General features: G+C 41.4%; 2 protein-coding genes across 2 annotated transcripts; both read right to left on the reverse strand.

The window, feature by feature from the left end:
• Positions 1 to 3,586: 3,586 nt before the first annotated feature.
• On the reverse strand, positions 3,587 to 4,820 carry LOC143487031 (uncharacterized). The gene is made up of 3 exons (XM_076986335.1): positions 4,167 to 4,820; positions 3,958 to 4,021; positions 3,587 to 3,711 (listed from the first exon to the last, which is right to left on the reverse strand). Exons 1-3 carry the CDS (start codon positions 4,818 to 4,820, stop codon positions 3,617 to 3,619), a joined length of 813 nt encoding a protein of 270 aa, XP_076842450.1. The 3' UTR covers positions 3,587 to 3,616.
• Positions 4,821 to 5,207: 387 nt separating this feature from the next.
• Positions 5,208 to 15,837, reverse strand: LOC143487062 (uncharacterized). The gene is made up of 6 exons (XM_076986372.1): positions 15,637 to 15,837; positions 6,630 to 6,738; positions 6,347 to 6,464; positions 6,217 to 6,253; positions 5,732 to 5,985; positions 5,208 to 5,541 (listed from the first exon to the last, which is right to left on the reverse strand). Exons 1-6 carry the CDS (start codon positions 15,742 to 15,744, stop codon positions 5,319 to 5,321), a joined length of 849 nt encoding a protein of 282 aa, XP_076842487.1. The 5' UTR covers positions 15,745 to 15,837; the 3' UTR covers positions 5,208 to 5,318.
• Between the last annotated feature and the right edge of the window lie 4,486 nt (positions 15,838 to 20,323).

Consider the following 20,323-nt stretch of genomic DNA (forward strand, 5'->3'; position numbering starts at 1 on the left):
TGAAAGCGGTCAAATGCGTGTGTCTCACGCTCAATGCGTGAGAGTTGGCAACCCTGTGGTACACTTTAGGCGGATATTGATTTTTATTGATGTTCAAGCTCTATTATCTCCCAGAGTGTAATAGGTATGTACATGCTTCACACTGTTGTCGTGAAGCAACAGTGCACGGGCGGAGCCACCGCGATTACGATTACGGTATAAAGCTGTGAAGTTTTCTCAACAGATGGCAATATTGTTACTGCACAAAGGAGCTGTCTCACTCCTCAACATGTTGATCAGCTCCTTTTCTTGCAGAAAAAATTGACAATTTCCAAGATGTCACAAAGCAGTCACGAATAAATCTTAGTTTTTGGACCTTAATGTTTACAATATACAGAACTATGTTCATAAACGTTTTTGTTACATGTAAACAAAAAAAAAAAACTAAAACTTAATTTGCACTTTAAAAGGCTGTTCAAAACCGCTTTCAATGCATTTTCTGGTAAAGGAGCTACGTGGAAGTGGGCATTAATTGTTGTTCACAGTATAACCACTAATATCTAAATACATTTTAATAAAGTTTGAGTGTTCCTTGTATCATTACAACATTTCACATTCAAACTACACTTTTTATTGTAACTGAAATTTCCCTACAAGAATCGATATTGAATCGGATCGAATTGAATCGAAAATCAAATTGAATGGGGACCTTGTGAATCGGAATCGAATCGAACTGGGAAATCAGTAGTGATACCCACCCCTACTCATAAAAGTCATAAAAACATTTTTTCAGCCTGACAACCACTCTAGAATTTCACCTGTGTGTCCCTTCTGACTAAAATAATAGGTTCTCATCTTGTACCCTGACATGTCCGCAAAAGTATTAATGGAAGCACTTTTCAGAAATGGCCCCCTGACTATGTCATGGTTTTCGATAACGTGGCAGGCGGATTTGGTGCGGCTGCGGTAGCGGGCGATGCTACACAAAATATTGAACACCAGTTAGCTTGATCAGTTTAGATTAATATAGCAGCCGTTAAGCTTTTTGTGAATCATTTTAATGTAATGTTTTCAGATCGAAATGTTTATTATACCTGAGAAACAAACAGAAAAAACGTACTGCTTTCAAGCTGGTTTGCAACATCCCGCAGAAGATCTGCCAGTGGTCTCCCACTTGAAGCCATTGCTTAATTGAAGGATAGCGTCACCAAGTAGAGTCACTTAACGTTCGAGTTGTAAGAAATCGGTTGCTTTTGTCTGATTCACCGGCTGACCAATTGTGCTTTAGAGTGTGGCTAGCACCGCTCACCTCATTAACACACAAACGCAGAAATACAGAAATAAATAAATGTGGAAATACAGGAATAAATGAATAAATAAATAAATACACGTGGAAATAAATAAATGTATAAATGAATACATAGATAAATATAGAAATAGAGAAATAAATACATTTATTTATGTATTTAAGGATTTATTTGTACATTTATTTATTTATATATTAATGTATTTAATACTTTATTTGTGCATTTATTTATTTATTCGTTTATATGTTTATGTATATACTGATTTATTTGTACATGTATTTATTTATTTTTATGTCATGTTTTGTCCTCCATATTTGTGAAGATGAGAAAATCACAGACTTATTACATCCATCCTGTAACGGTGGGGCTGTAGTATCATCAAGGGGCGGACACATTTGCGAAGCAGACTGTACAATCATAGAGTTTATTACGCGTTCTACCTTGCCTGAGGACACGCAAGTAGAACGCGAACGACGAGGCATGACAAACAGAGTACACACACTTAAACTCCAAGACAGTGGAAACAACAAAGGCACTAGACTGGACTAAACACAAGAGCACAACTTACAGTAGTATACATTGACATGACCAGGCACACGTGACGCAAGAAACAACCATACACGAACACGAAATCTAAATACAAAACAGAACTAAGAGAACGTACTAAAAGCACAAGGGACCGTACATGAACAAGATACACGCACTCAACCAAACCTTTAACTTAAAAATACAGAACAATGTGATAACTTTGATTGGCAAGGATTGTGTTAATATATTTTTATACAAAATGCATGGTCTAATTTTACATTGTTTTCCCTACTATAGGCAAGAAAATATATAGGTGTAATTTAGGATGCCGTAATGGAATACACTATCATTGTTTAAAATGCAGTAGTACAATACTGCAAAAAAACCTAGCAAAAAAAACCTAGCCACTAGGGTGCACACACCAGTGTATTTTAATGCCGGTCCCAAGCCCGGATAAATAGGGAGGGTTGCGTTAGGAAGGGCATCCGGTGTAAAAACTGCACCAAATCAAATGATGCGAATCAAAAACAGAAATTCCATACCGGATCGGTCGAGGCCCGGGTTAACAACGACCGCCACTGGTGCTGTTGGCCAACAGGGCATTAGTGGAAATTGGACTAGCTATACTAGCTATAGCGGCAACAGGCAATGTCCAATCCAGTAATATAGATCAATGGTATCACCCCTCCCCTGCCAGGGGCCTCAGGCCAAAGCCTCCTTGTTCCTCTGGTTCTCCAGGCATGCCAGATATACTACCATTCTGACACCAGACGCCCTTATCTACAGGCCCGAGACCTTCAGGACTGTCTGCCTTCAACTCACGAGGAGTACTACGAGAAAGTGAAGAGAGAGAGAGAGAGAGAGAGAGAGAGAGAGAGAGAGAGAGAGAGAGAGAGAGAGAGAGAATAGGCCTGCAGAGCAGAGCTGGTCAACGTGTCAGAGGCCTGACATATTCTTAATATACTTTAATAAAGTGATTTCCTTTCCATTGCTTACTAATAGTGGTCAATACATATATGAATACTGATGAATATGATTACAGAAATACCAAATATAAATTTTGCCCCAACACTGTGGAGTTTTAGTGTTGAAGGTACATAAGTATATATTTTTCATTCAGTTCACAGAGGTTTCCTTTTGACGGGAGACATCAGCAGAGGCGCTAACTGTGCAGCTTCTTGGCTAAATAAAAGCCATTGAAATGTATGCTCGTCTCGGAGTCCTGTCTCCCTCGCCAGCGTTACAGGCAAATACCTTCCTGATGTGATTGATCTCAGGTACATATAGGCTTTATTATCCTTTCATATCCTTTTTTTGTAAATTACCATAGACCTTGCTTAACAATTATACAAATTAGGTTCATTATTATTATTATTTTCATTTATTTAGATACGATAGTCCCTATTTCTCTCTCTATGAGATGATGGGGTCCAACTAGAATATTATTGGTAGTTATTTTGCTATTTGGGGGTGGGGATGCTGCTGTGCAGTACTGTTATTACTGAATTTAGACTTTTTAACAATTGTTGGGCTTGAAATCATCCGTCCAATCTGCCAACAATAGTCATGCATATTGCCTTCTACTGAGAGTCTTGTTTTGTAGAAGCTTATCAAAGGGTTCACTTTTTAGTTTCTGTACAATAAAAATGGGAATTGTACCATAATAAGAAGTCTAGCCCTTTAATGTCATGTGTAGCCATGCAGGTGTCACAATCAAGCAGTCTGTTTTTCTTTTTTTTTCCATTTTAATTGAATAACACATTTTCTACTTCCAGCAATATCACATAAGTAGGTGTTTTCCCTCATTTTCTGCAGATCTTGGAGAAAGCCGTTGCCAGTCTGGTACGCATCGACTTTCTCCTGAGATTAGGGATGGTCTTGTCAGAGGTGGATGGTGCTAAAGAGGAAAGATGTGCCAAAGAAATGGTCAAAGCAAATAGACGGTGAGAGGGATGCTGTGTGTAGTCTTCCATGCTGTTGTCATTATTGTTGTTCATGCCCTGTTACTTGTGCAGCATGAAAGACAACTAAACCATAGAACACAACTAAACCATGGAAGACTACTATACCACGGACCCCTCACTTCTTTATGCATAATACTCTCATGAATTAAACTTCACCAAAGAAATACTAAAACACGTACCATCTGGAATATGTTTGTCCACCACCTGGTCCTCCATGTGAACACACACTTTGTTTGTCTGTTTCTTTACAAAGAGAAGACAATTTGATAAAAATCATTCAAAATATGATTTTGACAGTAGCATAAATGTATGGTTGAAAATCATTCAGAAGAGCAGAGTCTAAAGCTAATGGTGTGACTGGGAATAAGTACATTTTAAAAACAGATACCTTGAATCTCAGCTTCAGAAATCTTGGACACCTGAACCACCGAGAAGATTTCTTCTCCAGCCCCACGTCCACCGTCTGGGCAGCACTCTGCAGAGCAGAGCCTGTACGGTCCTGTTCTGACTCAGAGGTGGTGATGCCAGCGAGGTCACTGATCACAGTGTGGGCAATCACAGCTGACAGCTCAGAGCAGCATCGCTGTCGTGACTGCTCCACTTCTAAGTCAGCCTCCGTCACAGATATGCTTTCATAACAGTAGCGCCCAAATATAGTGTCAGGCTTGGTGCAGGACGTCAGACCAAGGCTTTGTTGGAGTAGTTTTTCAGTAGCTGTGTTCACAAAGCTCCTCACGATGCCTGACTGGAGTGCCTCCTTGGAAAGGTAGGTATCTGACAACACTGACCGAGTCCCCTTGCAGCTCATTTGTGCTTTTACTTGGTCCAGAGCCGCAATCCTTTCCAGCATCAAGTTCCTCACTATAGGGATGAGCTTCTGAGAGGACTGCCTGAGGGAGTCTATGGAGAGCATGCTGTCCAGTGCTTTCCAGGAACACTCAGACTCCTCATTTTGCTCAAGGGCACCACTGCTGATAACTTTTTCACCAATTGCTTCAAAACTGTCTAAAATTATGAAGTCACTGAGGGCTTGTAAATGCATGACAGATGGTGTTAATATCTGCCTCATGCACAAAACCTCCAGCCTTTTCTTCACAAATGTAAACAAATCCTTTCCAATTAGCTGTCCAGCAATTTCCTCTTTACAGAATGGAATCAATGACAATAGGCATTCAATAATGCTCTTTGTGGTGGTGATGGAGTTTAGCAGTACTGATGCTGACCAACTCGTGATTGTGCAGGATTCCAAAAATCCCAGCATCCTGGTCTTAACTGCAAGCATCAGATTTTGGGCGATGTCCTCAAAGTAGCTTACAGGCAGTATAACACCTTCATGGAGGTCAGTATTGCAATAAATGTCCAGAAGACATGAGTTAATCTAGAGTAACAACATGTGCAAGAGTAGAAAACAAGATTGTAGTCACTGATCACTGGCCTTGGTCTCACACTGCATATATTGCTAATAGATATATAAACACATCAACTATGGAGGAAAACATGAATAATAATAAAAATAATAGAATAAATGAACTAAAACATTTTAGTCCTTCACCTGCTTTAGGGAGTCATCCACAATAGCGGACATGACGCGGCTGGTCTCTTTCATATCGAGATGCTTTATCTCAGGTGGCAACATATTCATAATGGCCCTCATGACCTCTCCATAGATATGGCTGAAGATCCTGTCCTCTGAGATGCCAAAGACGACCCTGAGAGGCTTTGAAAAAGATGATGTGCTGCTTCTTGAGTACTCATCATACCTGCTGAAAGTAGGAAAGTTTCCCAATAAACTATAAAATACATAAAGGAATCACAGGCTTGATGACATTAGAAATTAAGCCAAAACTGTTAAACTCCGTGCTCGTGGACCGAGTTTAACTGAGTAAATAACTCAGCATATCAATACTCCAAATGAATACTCACCACCAACCTTCAGACTGAGTATTAACTTACATGCACAAGGTAGCATACATTAAAGGACGAGGGGCACGACTACGCCTGCTCGTCGGTCCGCAGTTGATCTGAGAGGGAGAATCATGTGTCTCTCCATGCTCCACCTCATGAGGGCTGCTGGAGATACAGGTTCCTCCTGAGGACCTCACCCCTAACAGGCCTGACTCGAAACCTGGAGCAACCACCTCCTTCACTGCTACTTTGACCCATGCTGAGATTTTTTGCAGCACTGCAATCAAATCCTCCATTTTCATCTAGTTAGGTTAAAGCCAAGTATAAAACGTTCATCAGTATCCAAAAGCTTAATGATTTTTAATTATTACTTTTTTTAACCTTAAGCTGATTATTTCTTTAAGAAGTAAAATGCCAATGCAAAGAACATGTACTGTTATGAAGGTCTGACCAGACATGGCCAAAGGCTCATCTTGCAGACAGACATACACACAGGCAGAGATGAAGACAGAGAGATAGAGATTCGTACTCACATCGCTTGGCAGTGTATTCCTCAGCTCTTGCCAAAGTCTGAAAAGAAAGTGTTACATTGTCACCTAGTTTAATCTTCCAGCACATGTATGTAAAGATTGAGTATGTGATGTGTGGAGAGTGAGTACTTACTCTTCAGTTAGAACAGCTGCATTAGTCCCAGAGGTCGATACGACTCCATCACTTTTGACACATGGAGGAGTGTTGAGATCCTCCATCACTGCCTCCTCCACTCTAGTACAGCAAACAGCTGTGGTGAAAGAAACATTTACTTTAAACATCTATGAGGCAAACACTAATGATGCCCATAAACAAATGTCACTAAAAACATAAATTATGGAAAATTATACTGTTATGAATAAATACCCGTATAATGCATCACGTTTTGGTAACATGTCATCACGCTAAATCTCACCTGAAAACCATCTGCTATGGTCTTTCTTTGCCGGCTTGCTTTCCACGCCGGGAGCAGACGCATCACAGCCCTCTGCAGGAAGCTCTTCTGCTGGCCCAGCTTTCTTAGACTGTAGTAGAGAAAATGAAGAAAAAATGAGTTTCATGATTACCGATTTTGCATTTCTCAAAATCCTCCACAAGGTGGCGCTATTAGAATTGTTGTGTACGCGCTAAAAAGGGAGGAAACTGGTGACGCTTTACGAGTGTCCCATAGAAAACTATTGATTTTCTCATGCAGGCCTATATATAAACTTACTGACATGGGTAAACATAGCATGAAGAAATAATTGACGACATCATGTTAAAGTAGGCTACATTATGCGTTAAACACGTTGTAGAATGCTACCCTTTCCTGTGAAGATAATACAGGCTGCGGACATCCGCGCAGACACGATAGGGGGAATACGAACATTTTATAATTTAGATTTTTTTTTCAACTCCGCTGGACTCTCAAGGAGATAATATTAATCGATCTTAATGATGACCTCAGATGGTTAATAACCAATATTAATTGGTTACACATCTTAAATGTGATAAGAGGCCGTAAAATGAAGTAACTGGGATGTAACCGGATAATTAACGTTAATCTGGCTCTCGTTCACTCTCTGATTCGTTCATGAACTGAAATCTCTCGTTCATTCTCTGATTCGTTCACTGAACGTAGTCACCCAGAGAACTGTTGCTAAGGACGTGACTCGCGTTTCCGCTGCCACTCACTCACATTTTCTTTTTGATTGCACATTTAAGTTGATATTTTCATCTGAATGTACAGTTTTTATCTTAATGTTGCTCTTAATTTAATATTTATTTTGCACTCAGTTGTAGGTTAGTTCATACTTATTTTTTGTATTATGTTACAGTGATCCTGCGCCAGTTCGTGCTTCAGCTTTTGTGAATTCACTCTTTCACGGGTTTTTATAAGATATTAATGGGAAAAATAATTCGCGGGTCATCACTTTTTCGCCGGTTGTCTGCGGAATTCGATCGGAGGAAAAAATACATATTTTATGATTTTTTACATGACAAAATCCCAAAATGTATAAAAATATATTATAAGTATTAATAATAACAAGGAATGTTATAAATAATAAAACAGTACGAATTATAGTAAATAGTGCATATTTACTCTCGGAAACGAGAACCAGCATCACACACATGCACAGAACAGTGTGGTAATGGTTATTAAGTGAACGGGAAAGGTTTATGTAAAGGTGTGGGGAGGGTTTATAAAGCCTTAATATAGTGTATAAAAACTTAAATAATTATACCGTTTCTATTTTCGGTTATTGCGGGTAGTTTTGGAATCTCCAGAATGCGATAAAGGAGGCATTACTGTATTTGTAATGTAATTTATATTTTATAATAATTTATATTTTATAAGCCCAACATTTATACATTTTCTACAACACTCTCCTGGTCCATGAGGCCGTGAACTAAACTGAAACATGAACCGATCAGCCGTGTATCAGTTAAGACTGAATACTTTCCCTTGACCATAGCGCGCACACCGCACACCTCGCGCGAACCTCCACGTTCTTTGCAGTGTTGTCCGAAACGACATGTGGTAGTATAAAGAAACACCCCTCAAAAACAGGGGAACATTTACCTGATGAATTTTAATGTTGCATTGTGTTCTAGGTTTGAAAGTGCTGGAATTTAGGCTAAAGTACTTGAAAATGCTCGACTGAGAAGCTAAGCTCTCTCGAACTTACTCGGACTAAAGTGAGATTATGGAAAAAGCTCAAAGGAACATGAACTTACCCTCATCATTTGTTTAAACACGATCACTTGGAATACGATCACTCTTTTACTCGCACAATATAACGCTGAAACGCTGTACCACGACGATCTGTGGTTTAAACGCGTCTGTGGCGACTTTTATAGGTCTCCTGCATTGTGACGTCATATGCCTTGTTGTCGTAGGGACGCAGTTAGATAATAACTAAAACTACTAATTGCCCGTGTTGTCATAGTAACGCAGTTAGACAATAACTAAAACTGCTAATTGGCCGAGTCTTCAAGTGCAAATCACATGGGCTGGCCCATGTTAATCTCAGTAGTTTGGGCCGGGACATTTATCACACCTACTCTGGCCCTGGACATGTATCAGATCCACTCCGGTGTTATAAAAATCTGTGCTACCCATCGAATGTCCTACCTAGATGTATTTTCATGTCAGTGTACAGCGTACACCTATAATTTTGCGTTGTCAGCATTTTTTTCTCTTGAATTCACAATGAGGACTGTCCATTTATTTTGCCAATTTACTTTTTTGTCAACAATTGTTAAATATTTTTGTGAATATCCTCGGAAAGACCTGAGAAATATCACTACTGCTTTGTTTCTAATATGTGGAGGTTCCAAATGTCTGCTAGTCAGTTTGTTTTACCCTTGCCAGTAAATAACTGTGCTCTCTTTTATCATTCCATCCTAACTGGTTTTAGTTGACTGCAGGGGCGGACTGGCATACATTACTACCGGGGATTTCCCCGGTGGGCCGATGGGTTAGTGGGCCACCGGTTGTTTAACTCGGCCCGTGGAGGAGTCATTGCCACACACTGCGGCCCCGGCCCGTAGTCACGCTGCTGTTTAACGGTGTTATTACCTCCCCCGCTCCAGTCACACTAACCTGCTCAGAGCGGCCGCGGACTGAGCCTGTAAACACATGAACGAGTTGGACCGCGGCCGCGGACCGGGCCAGCTGATGCGAGCTGACGGTATGCAGCGGAGATCAGAAAAAAAAACAACTTGTCCCAGAAAATCTGGGCCGGACTACGAAAACATACAGCAGCTGTGTCACTTATTAATACAAGTAGACACGAGTAGCCTCGTCCATACTAATGCTACATTAATGATATCTCCCTGTTTGTATCCCACGAGTGACAAGAGAGAGAGACGCCAGTTGCACACTGACACTGCAGAGGGTCTAACTCATCATGTGATCCCTCCGCCACACGGTTCACACTACTGAAACGTGAAAAAATAGGTCCGCATTGCTGTAAAGATGGAGCAGTCTAAGCCAGGGTCTAAACAAACTACGAAACGTAAACGTGGCGCTGAAAAGATGAGAGAGAGAAAAAGAAAAGCTGCAGAGGTTACTCACTGAGTGAACAATGTAGGTTTCAGCTTTCCAGTTTCCTGTATTTTGTCAGGGTCAAATTATTAAGTGTGTTAGTTATTTTGTTATGCTACTATGTGGCTTTTTAATCATATTATTGCTGGAAGTAATATTGTCCATATGACAATAAAAGCTGTCATATACACTACGTGCCACCGGGGTGGTGTAAAATGGACACAAATTAAGTATTATAGCGCCAGAGATGTCCTGTTACAGATACATTTTTATGATTGATCAGGTACACTACACCCAGATTTATGAACTGGCTGACAACACTAAAAAATCATGTATAAAAGAACACATTTGCAGGTGTTTATGGATTTACTTCACTGAATGATTTAATTGATTTAGTGTTTTCATTTTTGCAGTGCCTTCTGTGTATTTCTGGGTCCAGCTTACTAAGCCACCTTTTCTGACTAGAGCTACACTGATCCAGGTAACATAAAAAATATGTTAACATAAAAATAGTTCAAAAGTCAAGTCTTTCTTGCACAAATTCAGTGTTTTGGTTTTTCAGGAGGCATGACCATTAAGGAATCCGTTTGGCAAAAAATGGAAAAAGCAATCACAAATGACCTGGCAAAAAAAAAAATAAAATAAACTGGACTGAGAGAAAATTGAATTCAAATAATCAACACTGAAAGATGTCATCTTTATCTTACTGTCAGTGGCGTGCACAGACATTTTGGGGGGCAAGTGCTTGGGGGGGGGGGGGGGGTGAAGGGCACTTTTTAGCGCACGTGGAACACTTCATTATAAAAAAAACTACAAGCGCATGTTGAATGAAATTTGACTTTTATTTGTAACATTCTCTAAACGTGAGTTTTCAATGGAAAAAAGTCACGCAGCCGACTGATAAAATTCATATCCAATATTAACTATATACAGTCATGTCCTTCAGTTAACTTCTGTTTACCCTCCACTGTCTGCAGGCCTTGTTGCATATATTTTGCAATTAGTCAATCAATATAGGCCTACAATTAAGACAGTAAAAAGACTGTAAAGTAGGAGAAGGAGTTATAGGCTACTGAGTGTTGTCATTACATGAATGCAGATGGGCATTTTTCACAGGTAATGGGGAACTTCCCGTTTCTTCGTTCACAAATGAATGTGTTAATTTATGTTGCCTACCAAAACCTATACAACAGAAGACGTTCAGCTTAATAGATTTGCAAACTCTACCTTAATTATTTGTATGTGGTCGTCCTCACGTTATCTAACATTGATTTGGGCTAGAGCGACTAGTTTATCAGATGACCAGTCGGCTAAAATGCTTAGTAGTTTGGTGCTGTATGAGACATTTTACTGCACAACAAAATGATTTCACGTTGGGCTTAGAGGGCAAAAGGTACGATTTGACTTGATGTGTATGTGACCTGTGTGGTAATTTTTAGATTAGTCAGGAATGACTCGAACTACAGCTTGTCTTTAGCCAGCAGGCATAGTTTACTTAACTCTCCTTTTACCTGTGCCCATACATGTACATAATCCCGCCTTCAGTACGGAACGCCCAGAGGACCACAACTCACCACATCTCCCTTTCCCCCAAAGTAGTGATAAAATCTTAACAAAAACATGAACTACTGAAAACCTATAGTCTGACACTTAAAACAGGACTCCTGAGAAAACCCCAAAATAACATTTCACACCCTTTCAATTATTCTGTCTTACTATTGTACATAATCTTTAAGCCATGCTGGTGCCTTCACCTCCCTCCTTGGTTGAGCCCGTTCCACCTGCTCGCCCTCTCTCTCTTCTGGTCCTGCTGTCTGTTCTGTCTCCCCCTCAGTCTGTGCAGGGGTTTGTATGTCTTGTAAGGGTCTGAGATGTGCCTTGTTTCTTCTCACCACTTCCGAATCGGTCTCCACAACAAAGGAACGGGGAGTGTCTGCTTGTCTTAGCACCGTAGCAGGCTCGTGGGTGTTTGTAATCCAGACCCGCTGACCTGCTATTAGCTCTGGCCTGACCCCAGCTCTATGCCTTTTATTGTAGGCCCGTGTCTGTGCCTGTTTTAACTCCTTGTCCTTGTCTGCAAATTTCTTTTGGTTTGGCCATTGTGGTTTAAGTTGTCCCGGTGAGACTGGCAATGGTGAGCGCAGCCTTCTGCCCATTAGGAGTTCAGCTGGTGAAGGGCCTTGATGCAGCGGTGTGACCCGGTATGCCAATAGGGCTTTGTAGGGGTCATTGTTCTTCTTCAAGAGGCTTTTCACTGTTTTAACAGCCCTCTCTGCCTCCCCGTTGCTCTGGGCGAAGAATGGGCTGCTGGTGACGTGTCTGAAGTCGTAGTCTGTGGCAAAAAGGGAGAAAGAGCTAGAAGAAAACTGAGGTCCATTATCTGTTATCAAAATTTCAGGCACCCCATGTCTAGCAAAAATAGATTTCAGGCCATTAGTTACCCCTGCTGACGTAGTTACAGGTGTCTTCATTATTTCAATATATCTTTAATAGTAGTCTACTACCAGTAAATAAGAGTCATTTTGCCAGTAAAACATATCTGCGCCGATTTTCTGCCAAGGCCGCTTAGGCAGCTCTGAGAGTATCATCGGCTCTGGGTGTAGCTGTTGGTGCTTAGCACATATCTCACACTGGGCCACGACTTTTGTGATTTGAGCACTCAGGCCTAACCACCACACAGACTGCTGAGCTCTCAGCTTGCATTTGGATATCCCCATATGTCCCTCGTGCAGTCGGGCAAGTATTTCATTTTGCAGTGTCTCTGGAATGACAATACGTTGTCCTTTCATCAAAAGATCACCATTCATGTGTAACTCCCCTTGGTGAACCCAATAAGCCTTCAGTTGCTGGGGAAGCTCCTCTTGTCGTGGCCAGCCTCTTTTGCACTGAAGTATCAGCTGACTGCAGATGGCTTCCTGCCTCTGATGTTCAGCTATCTGCTGGAGTTTGGACTGAGATGCAGGTAAGCTGTCATGTACTGTGTTAACGAAAACTTCCATCTGTGTTTCTTCTGCTGTCATTGGACGCCTTATCGGAGCTCTGGACAGTGTGTCTGCTGTGATGAGGGCTTTTCCGGGAACATGCACAATGTTGTATGTAAACCTAAGCAATCGCAGGCGGAATCGCTGAATCCTGGGAGGTAAGTCATCCAGTGCTTTTGTCCCCAACAGTGCGAGGAGGGGTTTATGGTCCGTTTCTATTGTGAACTGTAATCCAATGAGGTATGAACTTAGCCTCTCACAGGCCCAGGTGACGGCCAGTGCCTCCTTTTCCACCTGGGCATATCGTTGCTCTGTCTCAGAAAGGCTCCGAGAAATGTAGGCAACTGGACGCCACTGCATGTTTTCGTCTCTCTGCATTAAGATTGCCCCAAGGCCAAAGGACGATGCATCCGCAAACACCTTTGTCTTGGCTTGTGGTCTGTATTGAGCCAAGACCGTTGGTGATGTCAGCTCATTCTTGAGTTTGTCAAAGGCTGTCTGCTGTATATGACTCCAGGTCCAATCATTGTCTTTTACCAGCAGATCTCTGAGCGGTTTGGTCGAATCTGCAAAGTGAGGAATGAATATTGCAACATATGTCACCATCCCCAAAAACCGCCTAATGTCTGCTGTGTTCTGTGGCACAGGCATGTCTGTAATGGCTCTGATTTTGTCAGGGTCAGGTTCAATGCCTGCTGCACTGATTTTATGTCCTACAAACACAACTTCCGACTGTGCAAAGGTGCATTTCTCATTTAGTGTTAGTCCTGCCTCTTGAAGTCGTGTCAGGACAGCTGTGAGCCGCTCATCATGCTCCACTGTATTTTCTCCAGATACAAGAACATCATCTGCATGGCATATAACCCCTTTAAGACCCGCCAAGAGCTGGGACATGCGTCTTTGAAAATGTTCTGGCCCAGAATTTATCCCAAAAGGGAGTACATTGAAACAGAAACGGCCAAAGGGAGTAATAAATGTTGTTAGTTCCCTACATTCTTGTGCTAATGGTATTTGCCAAAAGCCACTACGTACATCCAATTTTGTGAAAAATTGTGCACCATTCAGCTGTGCTAATGACTGGTCCACTGAAGGCAAGATATGTCTTTCTCTGCACACGCTTTCATTGAGCTTGGTGAGGTCAACACAAAGTCTGATTTTGCCACTGGGTTTTGGGACTACTACAATCCTCGCACACCACTCAGTGGGTTTCTCTATTCTGGAGATGACCCCCATTTCCTCCATCCTTTTCAGTTCCTCTTTGACTTTTTCAGTTAGGGGTATTGGCACACGGCGAGGGGTTGTAAGGGCATAGGGGACCGCATCTTCTCTCAGGCGGATACGGTAGTCACCTTCTAGTCTCCCTAATCCCATGAACACCTTTGGGAATTTCTTCTTGAATGTTTTCTCTGGTTCCCCATTCACTTCCGGTGTGTCAATTTCCTCCATTCGCTCAACAAGGTGTAGTGCTGTAAGTGCTGGTAAGCCCAGCAGTGGCCTGGCTAAATTATCGATGATAAACACTGGCTGAGTCAAATCTCTGTTCTTGCTTTCAAGACTACACTGAATCTTCCCTACCACCGCCAGCCTGGCAGAATTTGGGCCAAACAGTTTTTGGGGGGTGTGCAGTAGGGGGCCGTCTCTTTTATAGCTATACAGTCTGGTAGGAATGGCGGTCACCGCTGCCCCTGTATCTAGTTTAAAGGATACTACTGTGCCATTCAGTTTGACGTCTGAGTACCAGCCAGTGCTGTCTGACCTCACCTCACCTAGAAACAGGCTGTCCTGGCAGAGTTCCTCTTCATCTGCCACCTCGTGTACAGGCTGCTTAGACTTGCAGACGGCTGCAAAGTGTCCTCGTTTGTGACATTTCCTGCATGCAGCCTCTTTGGCAGGACAGTCTTTCCAATTGTGTGACTGAGCCCTCCCACATCTATAACAGACAGATGATGTAGCATACTTGTTCTGTTTAGCTCTCTGTTGTGCACTCCCCTCTTTCTTCTGGGCAAGTGAAAGCACGTGCATCTCTTCACTAGGCTCTTTAATGGGCGCCTGGCCACTCGCACCGCGCAGCAACCCCTGTTGTTATTTCACAGTTTCGCTCTGTTTTACTCGCTGTACCGCTGTAGTCAGGGTCAGTTTTGCATCCATCTGTAATTTCTCGGAGAGGGTGACATCTCTTATGCCGACAACAATGCGATCGCGGATCAGTTCATCTCTGAGAGCCCCGAACTTGCAATAATCCGCCTGTTTGTGAACCGCGGTGATAAAGCTATCTGCCGTTTCTCCCGGTTCCTGTTTACGCATATTAAACTTTGCCCTTTCGAAAATGACATTGTGTTCTCCAATGAAATGGACGTCAAAGCACGTTTTTACTTTTTCGTAGACCAACTTGTCCCCCTCCGTTAGCTCTGATGCATTTAAAATATCTTCGGATTCATCTCCCATAGAATATATCAACGTATTAACTTGAAAAGCTTCTTCCCTTTTAGCCAACCCCGATACAACCCTGTACCTCTCAAACCGTCGGATCCATTTGGGCCAGTTTTGAATATCTCTGCAGTCAAACTTTTCTGGTGGGTTTATGCGAAACACCTCTCCATCGTAGCTAGCTGCAGCGGAGCCTCCCGCGCGTTCCCTCTCTGTGTCGGACATTTAGAATACAAATCAATGCTTAATCCTCGCTATGCAGTTCTTGTGACGTTAATTTTGTTTACATCAGGAATAAAACGCACATCATTGAAGAGGCACCACTTCTGACACCATGTGGTAATTTTTAGATTAGTCAGGAATGACTCGAACTACAGCTTGTCTTTAGCCAGCAGGCATAGTTTACTTAACTCTCCTTTTACCTGTGCCCATACATGTACATAATCCCGCCTTCAGTACGGAACGCCCAGAGGACCACAACTCACCACAACCTGGCTGGTGAGGCACTGGAGAAGAAGTCTATCTGTGACCGTGTGTGCTGTGCTGAAGACGCTTCCTTCCACTCGCTGAACTGAACTGCTGCTGCAGCGCATCTGGTGTTAAAGGAAGAGAGAGGTCGGGTGTGTGCGAGGTGGTGGCTCATTTCAGGGCATTGTTTTAATCGCTCAGGTTTTCAAAAGATCATTTCAAACCGACCTCAGTAAAATGATAATAATAATAGTAAAAAATAAAAATAAAAAACACAGAAGTTTCAAAAGGGCACTTTCATTGATAAAGGGCAGAGTTGAGTTTTCTTGCAAGAATGAGGAAGTGTGAAATGTCTACTTTTCACAAAAGTCACAAACAGGGGCGTTGCCTGGGTATGTAAAGAGCCGGGGCTCAGCCCAATTAATTATATATATATATTGTTTCCTTGCAGAGTGGCATAGTGTAAAACTCACTATATTGCAAGATATAACAGGTATAGAGGGTAGACACCATACCTGGACATATTGTTGGTGGAGTTCCTTAACCCTCTCACTGTTCCTCTCAAAAGGAACTGTGTACAATTGCTTCATGCGAACTTTGTGTTTAGTCAGAGTCCGGGCAATGGTTGTCAGGCTAATGCTCTCCACATTGTGAAATAACTGGTCATTTTCTATTATTTTGGTCTGAATTTCTTTAAGTTTTATTCTATTGTCAGCAATGACCATGTCTACAATGGCATGCTCCTGGTCTTCACTCAGGAGTTTTCCCCTTTCCCCAGAGGCAGGCAGACGTTGCAGCCTTTAGTGTAAAAGAACAAAAACACAACATATGTATTAGTGGTAGGACTACAGGTACTATAGTGTCAGATATAGCATCAATAGGAATATACTTGTGAAATGTATTGTTTACCTGCTAGTTTGTTTAAAGGTCCGGATAATGGAAGCCACAGTTGAGCGTCTGAGGTTAGGCTGCACTCTTTCACCAGCTTCTCTCAGTGATAGACCATAACCTCGGACATACTACGTCCTAATACTACATACATATTTACCTATGTCATATGATATGGCATATAACGTCATACCACCACAGTTTAAAGACCGCTATTCGTTAAAAGCGCCATTCCATATTTTTGTTTTATATCAAATCAAATCAAATCAAATATATTTATATAGCGCTTTTCACAACACATGTTGTCACAAAGCGCTTTACAAGATTTACAAGGTTAACAATACTATGGGTCCAAATCCCTAATGAGCAAGCCAAAGGCGACAGTGGCGAGGAAAAACTCCCTAGATGGTGAGGAATAGGAAGAAACCTTGGGAGGACCAAGACTCAAAAGGGAACCCATCCTCCATTGGGCAGCCCATTAACACACAAATTACACAAAAACAAATTATACAGACGAATACACAAGTCACAAACAAATCACACAATTAGGCTAAGTATAAGGTAACTAGAATCAAAGTTCTGGGTGTTGATATAGTCAATGTAAATGTCTTCTGATGAACACCCGGTTCTCTACGGCCGAAACCATTACAACCTCATTCCTCTCCATAGGTTCGTACACAGCATCTTCTTCCTCTCCTTCGCCGTCGTTGACATACACAGCTTCATCATCTTCATCATCTCCATCATCTGCTGATTCATACACCCCATCGTCATCGTCAAAGTTGTGACCGAAGCTGAAGACACTTCCTTCACCTCGCTGAACTGAACTGCTGCTGCAGCGCATCTGGTGTTACAGTTTTTCTCAGTCGATGTGGTTCATTTCTCACATCATGCTTTACATTGGCATCACAACTAGTGCATTTCTCATAACAGTGCAAACAGCAGAACTCAATGAAATACCTGCAAAAGCAGATACTTCACTCAAAATACTTTGTTTTTGCCTCAAAAGCAAATTTTTAGGTCAGTCAATTTATCAGTGCCATCAGAGTATCTAGTTTGTGTGCCATCGCCTATGAACAATGCAGTCAAAATACTTAGTCATGTTGTCAGTGCAACTATAAGTCACAGTCAGTGCAGACTGTATATTCTGATGGAAACTAGCTAAGCTTTTGATTTCAAGAACGCTGTACATTCTATGATATATTAAATACATCAGGGGTGCCCATTACGTCGATCGCGAAGGAAGTGTGGGTCGATCGCGAAGGAATTTTGGGTAGATCGCATGACATTACTGTAAAAAGTAGTGGATGAATGACAGGCTATAGTCCGTCTGCACTGATGGTTGTATTTTGATTGACATACATGGTAGCCAATCTGACGTCTAGGGTTTGACACATGAGAAATGCAATTATGATGTGCACAAGTAATAAGGAGATGTGGAGATTGAATGAACAGTTTTGAGAATTTCAATTCTGATCTGAGAAATGAACCAAATCGATTGAGAAAAACTGTAATGGGAAATCATCTATAAATGAACTTACCATCCTCTGCTTCAGCCCATTGTCTAACAGTCTTTTCTCAAAATCTTCTCGGGCCTCCATTGAATTTAGCGGGAAAACTTTAATTTCCTCCTCATCCTGGACCTGTTGTGGGGGCAAAATCGCTGGCCTCCCACAAGAGACTCAACAAGTGATGTGAGGTAAGTAATCTTCAGGTTCATCTCTCTCAGTGCCTCTAACACTGTTCTGTCTATAGCTGCAAAAATAAGATACAAATTATCCTTTTACTCATTGTAAGCAATTTATAAACTACTTTGTCTTAAAGACCAAACGTACGTGTGCACTGATTATTGATGAACCTCCTTGAGGGTCCCTGTTGTGCAGTGGGTGCTGTTTACAGTACAAGGTTTAAATAAACATATTAATTTTAGTAATCTAAGAAGTGATTGTAAATATGAGTGTTTATTTATACATACTGACAAATGTCTATACAAACTGTAACATGCTCCAAAATGGAGCTGATAAAATAGACAGTAAGCATATAGATACAAGGAGGTGCATGTGTGTATATGGCTTGTAAAGTTGAAGGTACACTCACCATTTGTATGATGAAGAACATCCTGGCCTTGTCTTGTGTCCTGAGATGGCCATGTGTACGTATTGGGCATGTTCCACCTTGTTTCTTGTGGTGTAGGTGCTGTTAACATGGAAATGTAAGGAAAAAGTCAAAGATTAGATAGATAGACAGACAGACAGACAGACAGGAAGGACAGGACACAATGGTTATAGATAGAAAGAGAGATGTAGGTAGATTAATAGGTAGATAGATGGTTATAGATTGGTTGGTAGATAGTTAGGGAATAAGGGAATGGAGAAAGTGGACTTCCTAAATATAATGTTAAAATATATTGTTAGTAAGTAACATTTTTGTGACTACACTCCAAACATATACAGATTAATATTGATGATCTCAGTATTTCTAGTGTTACTTAATGATTGGTATTACCTTGCATATTTAACAGATCTGCATAAATATTGTCTCCCTGCTGATTGTCCTGGGCTAAAGATCAAACAATTTTGGTAAGTTAACTGCCATACTATAAATTGACATTGTTTGTTCAGTTGTTTAAAGAAGCATATATTGTATTACTGTTGGGCTACTAAGTAGTTTTGACCTGCTTTCCTGTACATTCTTGTAATAACTTGATTATCCAAGGATTTTACTTGGATTTTATAAGGGCTTTTTATATTTACAGGAAATCGTTTAAATGATTGTTCATGGCAGTTGGCCATGTGCTGTAGATGCTGTAGTATTTATTTAAATACATCTAGGCATTATATCATGAACATATGATGGTTTGATGCACCACTCTTGTTCTGCTCTTCCTCCCGACTGGAAGGTGCTTGCTTGTTTCAGGGCCTAGTTTTCTCTTCAGCATATGGAATGTGTACTGATTTTTTATATAAATCTTTCAGCTGTATCAAGGATGTGTCTTTGTCTCAAACAGTACTGTAAAAGTACAGTAATAAACCATTATGACAGCATCCATATTGTGAAGTTAAATGCAGTACCGTTATGTGTTTGTCCAGACTGTCTACATGTCTGTGGTGGGGCTGGGGGTCTTGGGGTAGAAGGAATTTGTTTTTTCATAGGTGGCGTTTCATCTTCGTCCGATGAAGAATAATCTTTTCTTCTACAAATAAAATTATGTTAATAACTGATTCTATCACAGAACTGTTTTAAAACATTAATTGTACAGAATGCACAGCTGACTTGCTGACTCTCTTTCTTACAACCTCTGTGTCAGAGTTAAAATCTGATGTATAGCACGACTTTTTCCATTTAGAAAAAAACTTATCAAATGATTCTGGGGGGAAAGAATGACGGCCATGAAAAAGAACCATCTGTCATGCTATGATAAGGTCATATTAATATTTTGTATTGTATATGTTAACATATGCATGTCTTTATTACCTGATTCATAAAGGATTATCACACTGTGTTTTTCCACCCTTTATTTGGCTGGGGAACCTCCGCTTTTTAAACACTTTTTTAAAGTCGGCTTTGATCTTTATAGGGAGACCAGGAGAACCCAACCATGTACCAGGACTTTGCCACTGGTCCAGTTTGCCCCTCCTTAACAAACTCCACTATGAGGTACATTGTAAGCTGTACTGCTCCGCCCCTCTGAGGGACGAACACAACACAACAACAACAACGACAACTACCGCTGTAGGCGGAGGCGACCGGTAGGGGGCCCGCCGTACCGTGACAGACCCCCCCACCAAGCCGCACTCCCCTCCACTGGGTATGTGG

The sequence above is a fragment of the Brachyhypopomus gauderio genome, unplaced genomic scaffold (assembly GCF_052324685.1).
Source record: "Brachyhypopomus gauderio isolate BG-103 unplaced genomic scaffold, BGAUD_0.2 sc46, whole genome shotgun sequence".
NCBI classification, from domain to species: domain Eukaryota; kingdom Metazoa; phylum Chordata; class Actinopteri; order Gymnotiformes; family Hypopomidae; genus Brachyhypopomus; species Brachyhypopomus gauderio.

Excerpts from the sequence above, each read along its gene's own strand:
- LOC143487062 (XM_076986372.1), bottom strand. The coding sequence starts at position 15,744 with ATGCGCTGCAGCAGCAGTTCAGTTCAGCGAGTGGAAGGAAGCGTCTTC. Across the intron at positions 6,739-15,636 it reads GCCTCACCAGCCAGGTTGTG|TCTAAGAAAGCTGGGCCAGC; the intron begins GTGAGTTGTGGT and ends TCTCTACTACAG. Across the intron at positions 5,542-5,731 it reads ATGTATGCTACCTTGTGCAT|CAGGTATGATGAGTACTCAA; the intron begins GTAAGTTAATAC and ends TCCTACTTTCAG.
- LOC143487031 (XM_076986335.1), bottom strand. The coding sequence starts at position 4,820 with ATGCATTTACAAGCCCTCAGTGACTTCATAATTTTAGACAGTTTTGAA. Across the intron at positions 4,022-4,166 it reads TTCTGAAGCTGAGATTCAAG|AAACAGACAAACAAAGTGTG; the intron begins GTATCTGTTTTT and ends CTCTTTGTAAAG. Across the intron at positions 3,712-3,957 it reads GGACAAACATATTCCAGATG|CACCATCCACCTCTGACAAG; the intron begins GTACGTGTTTTA and ends TTTCCTCTTTAG.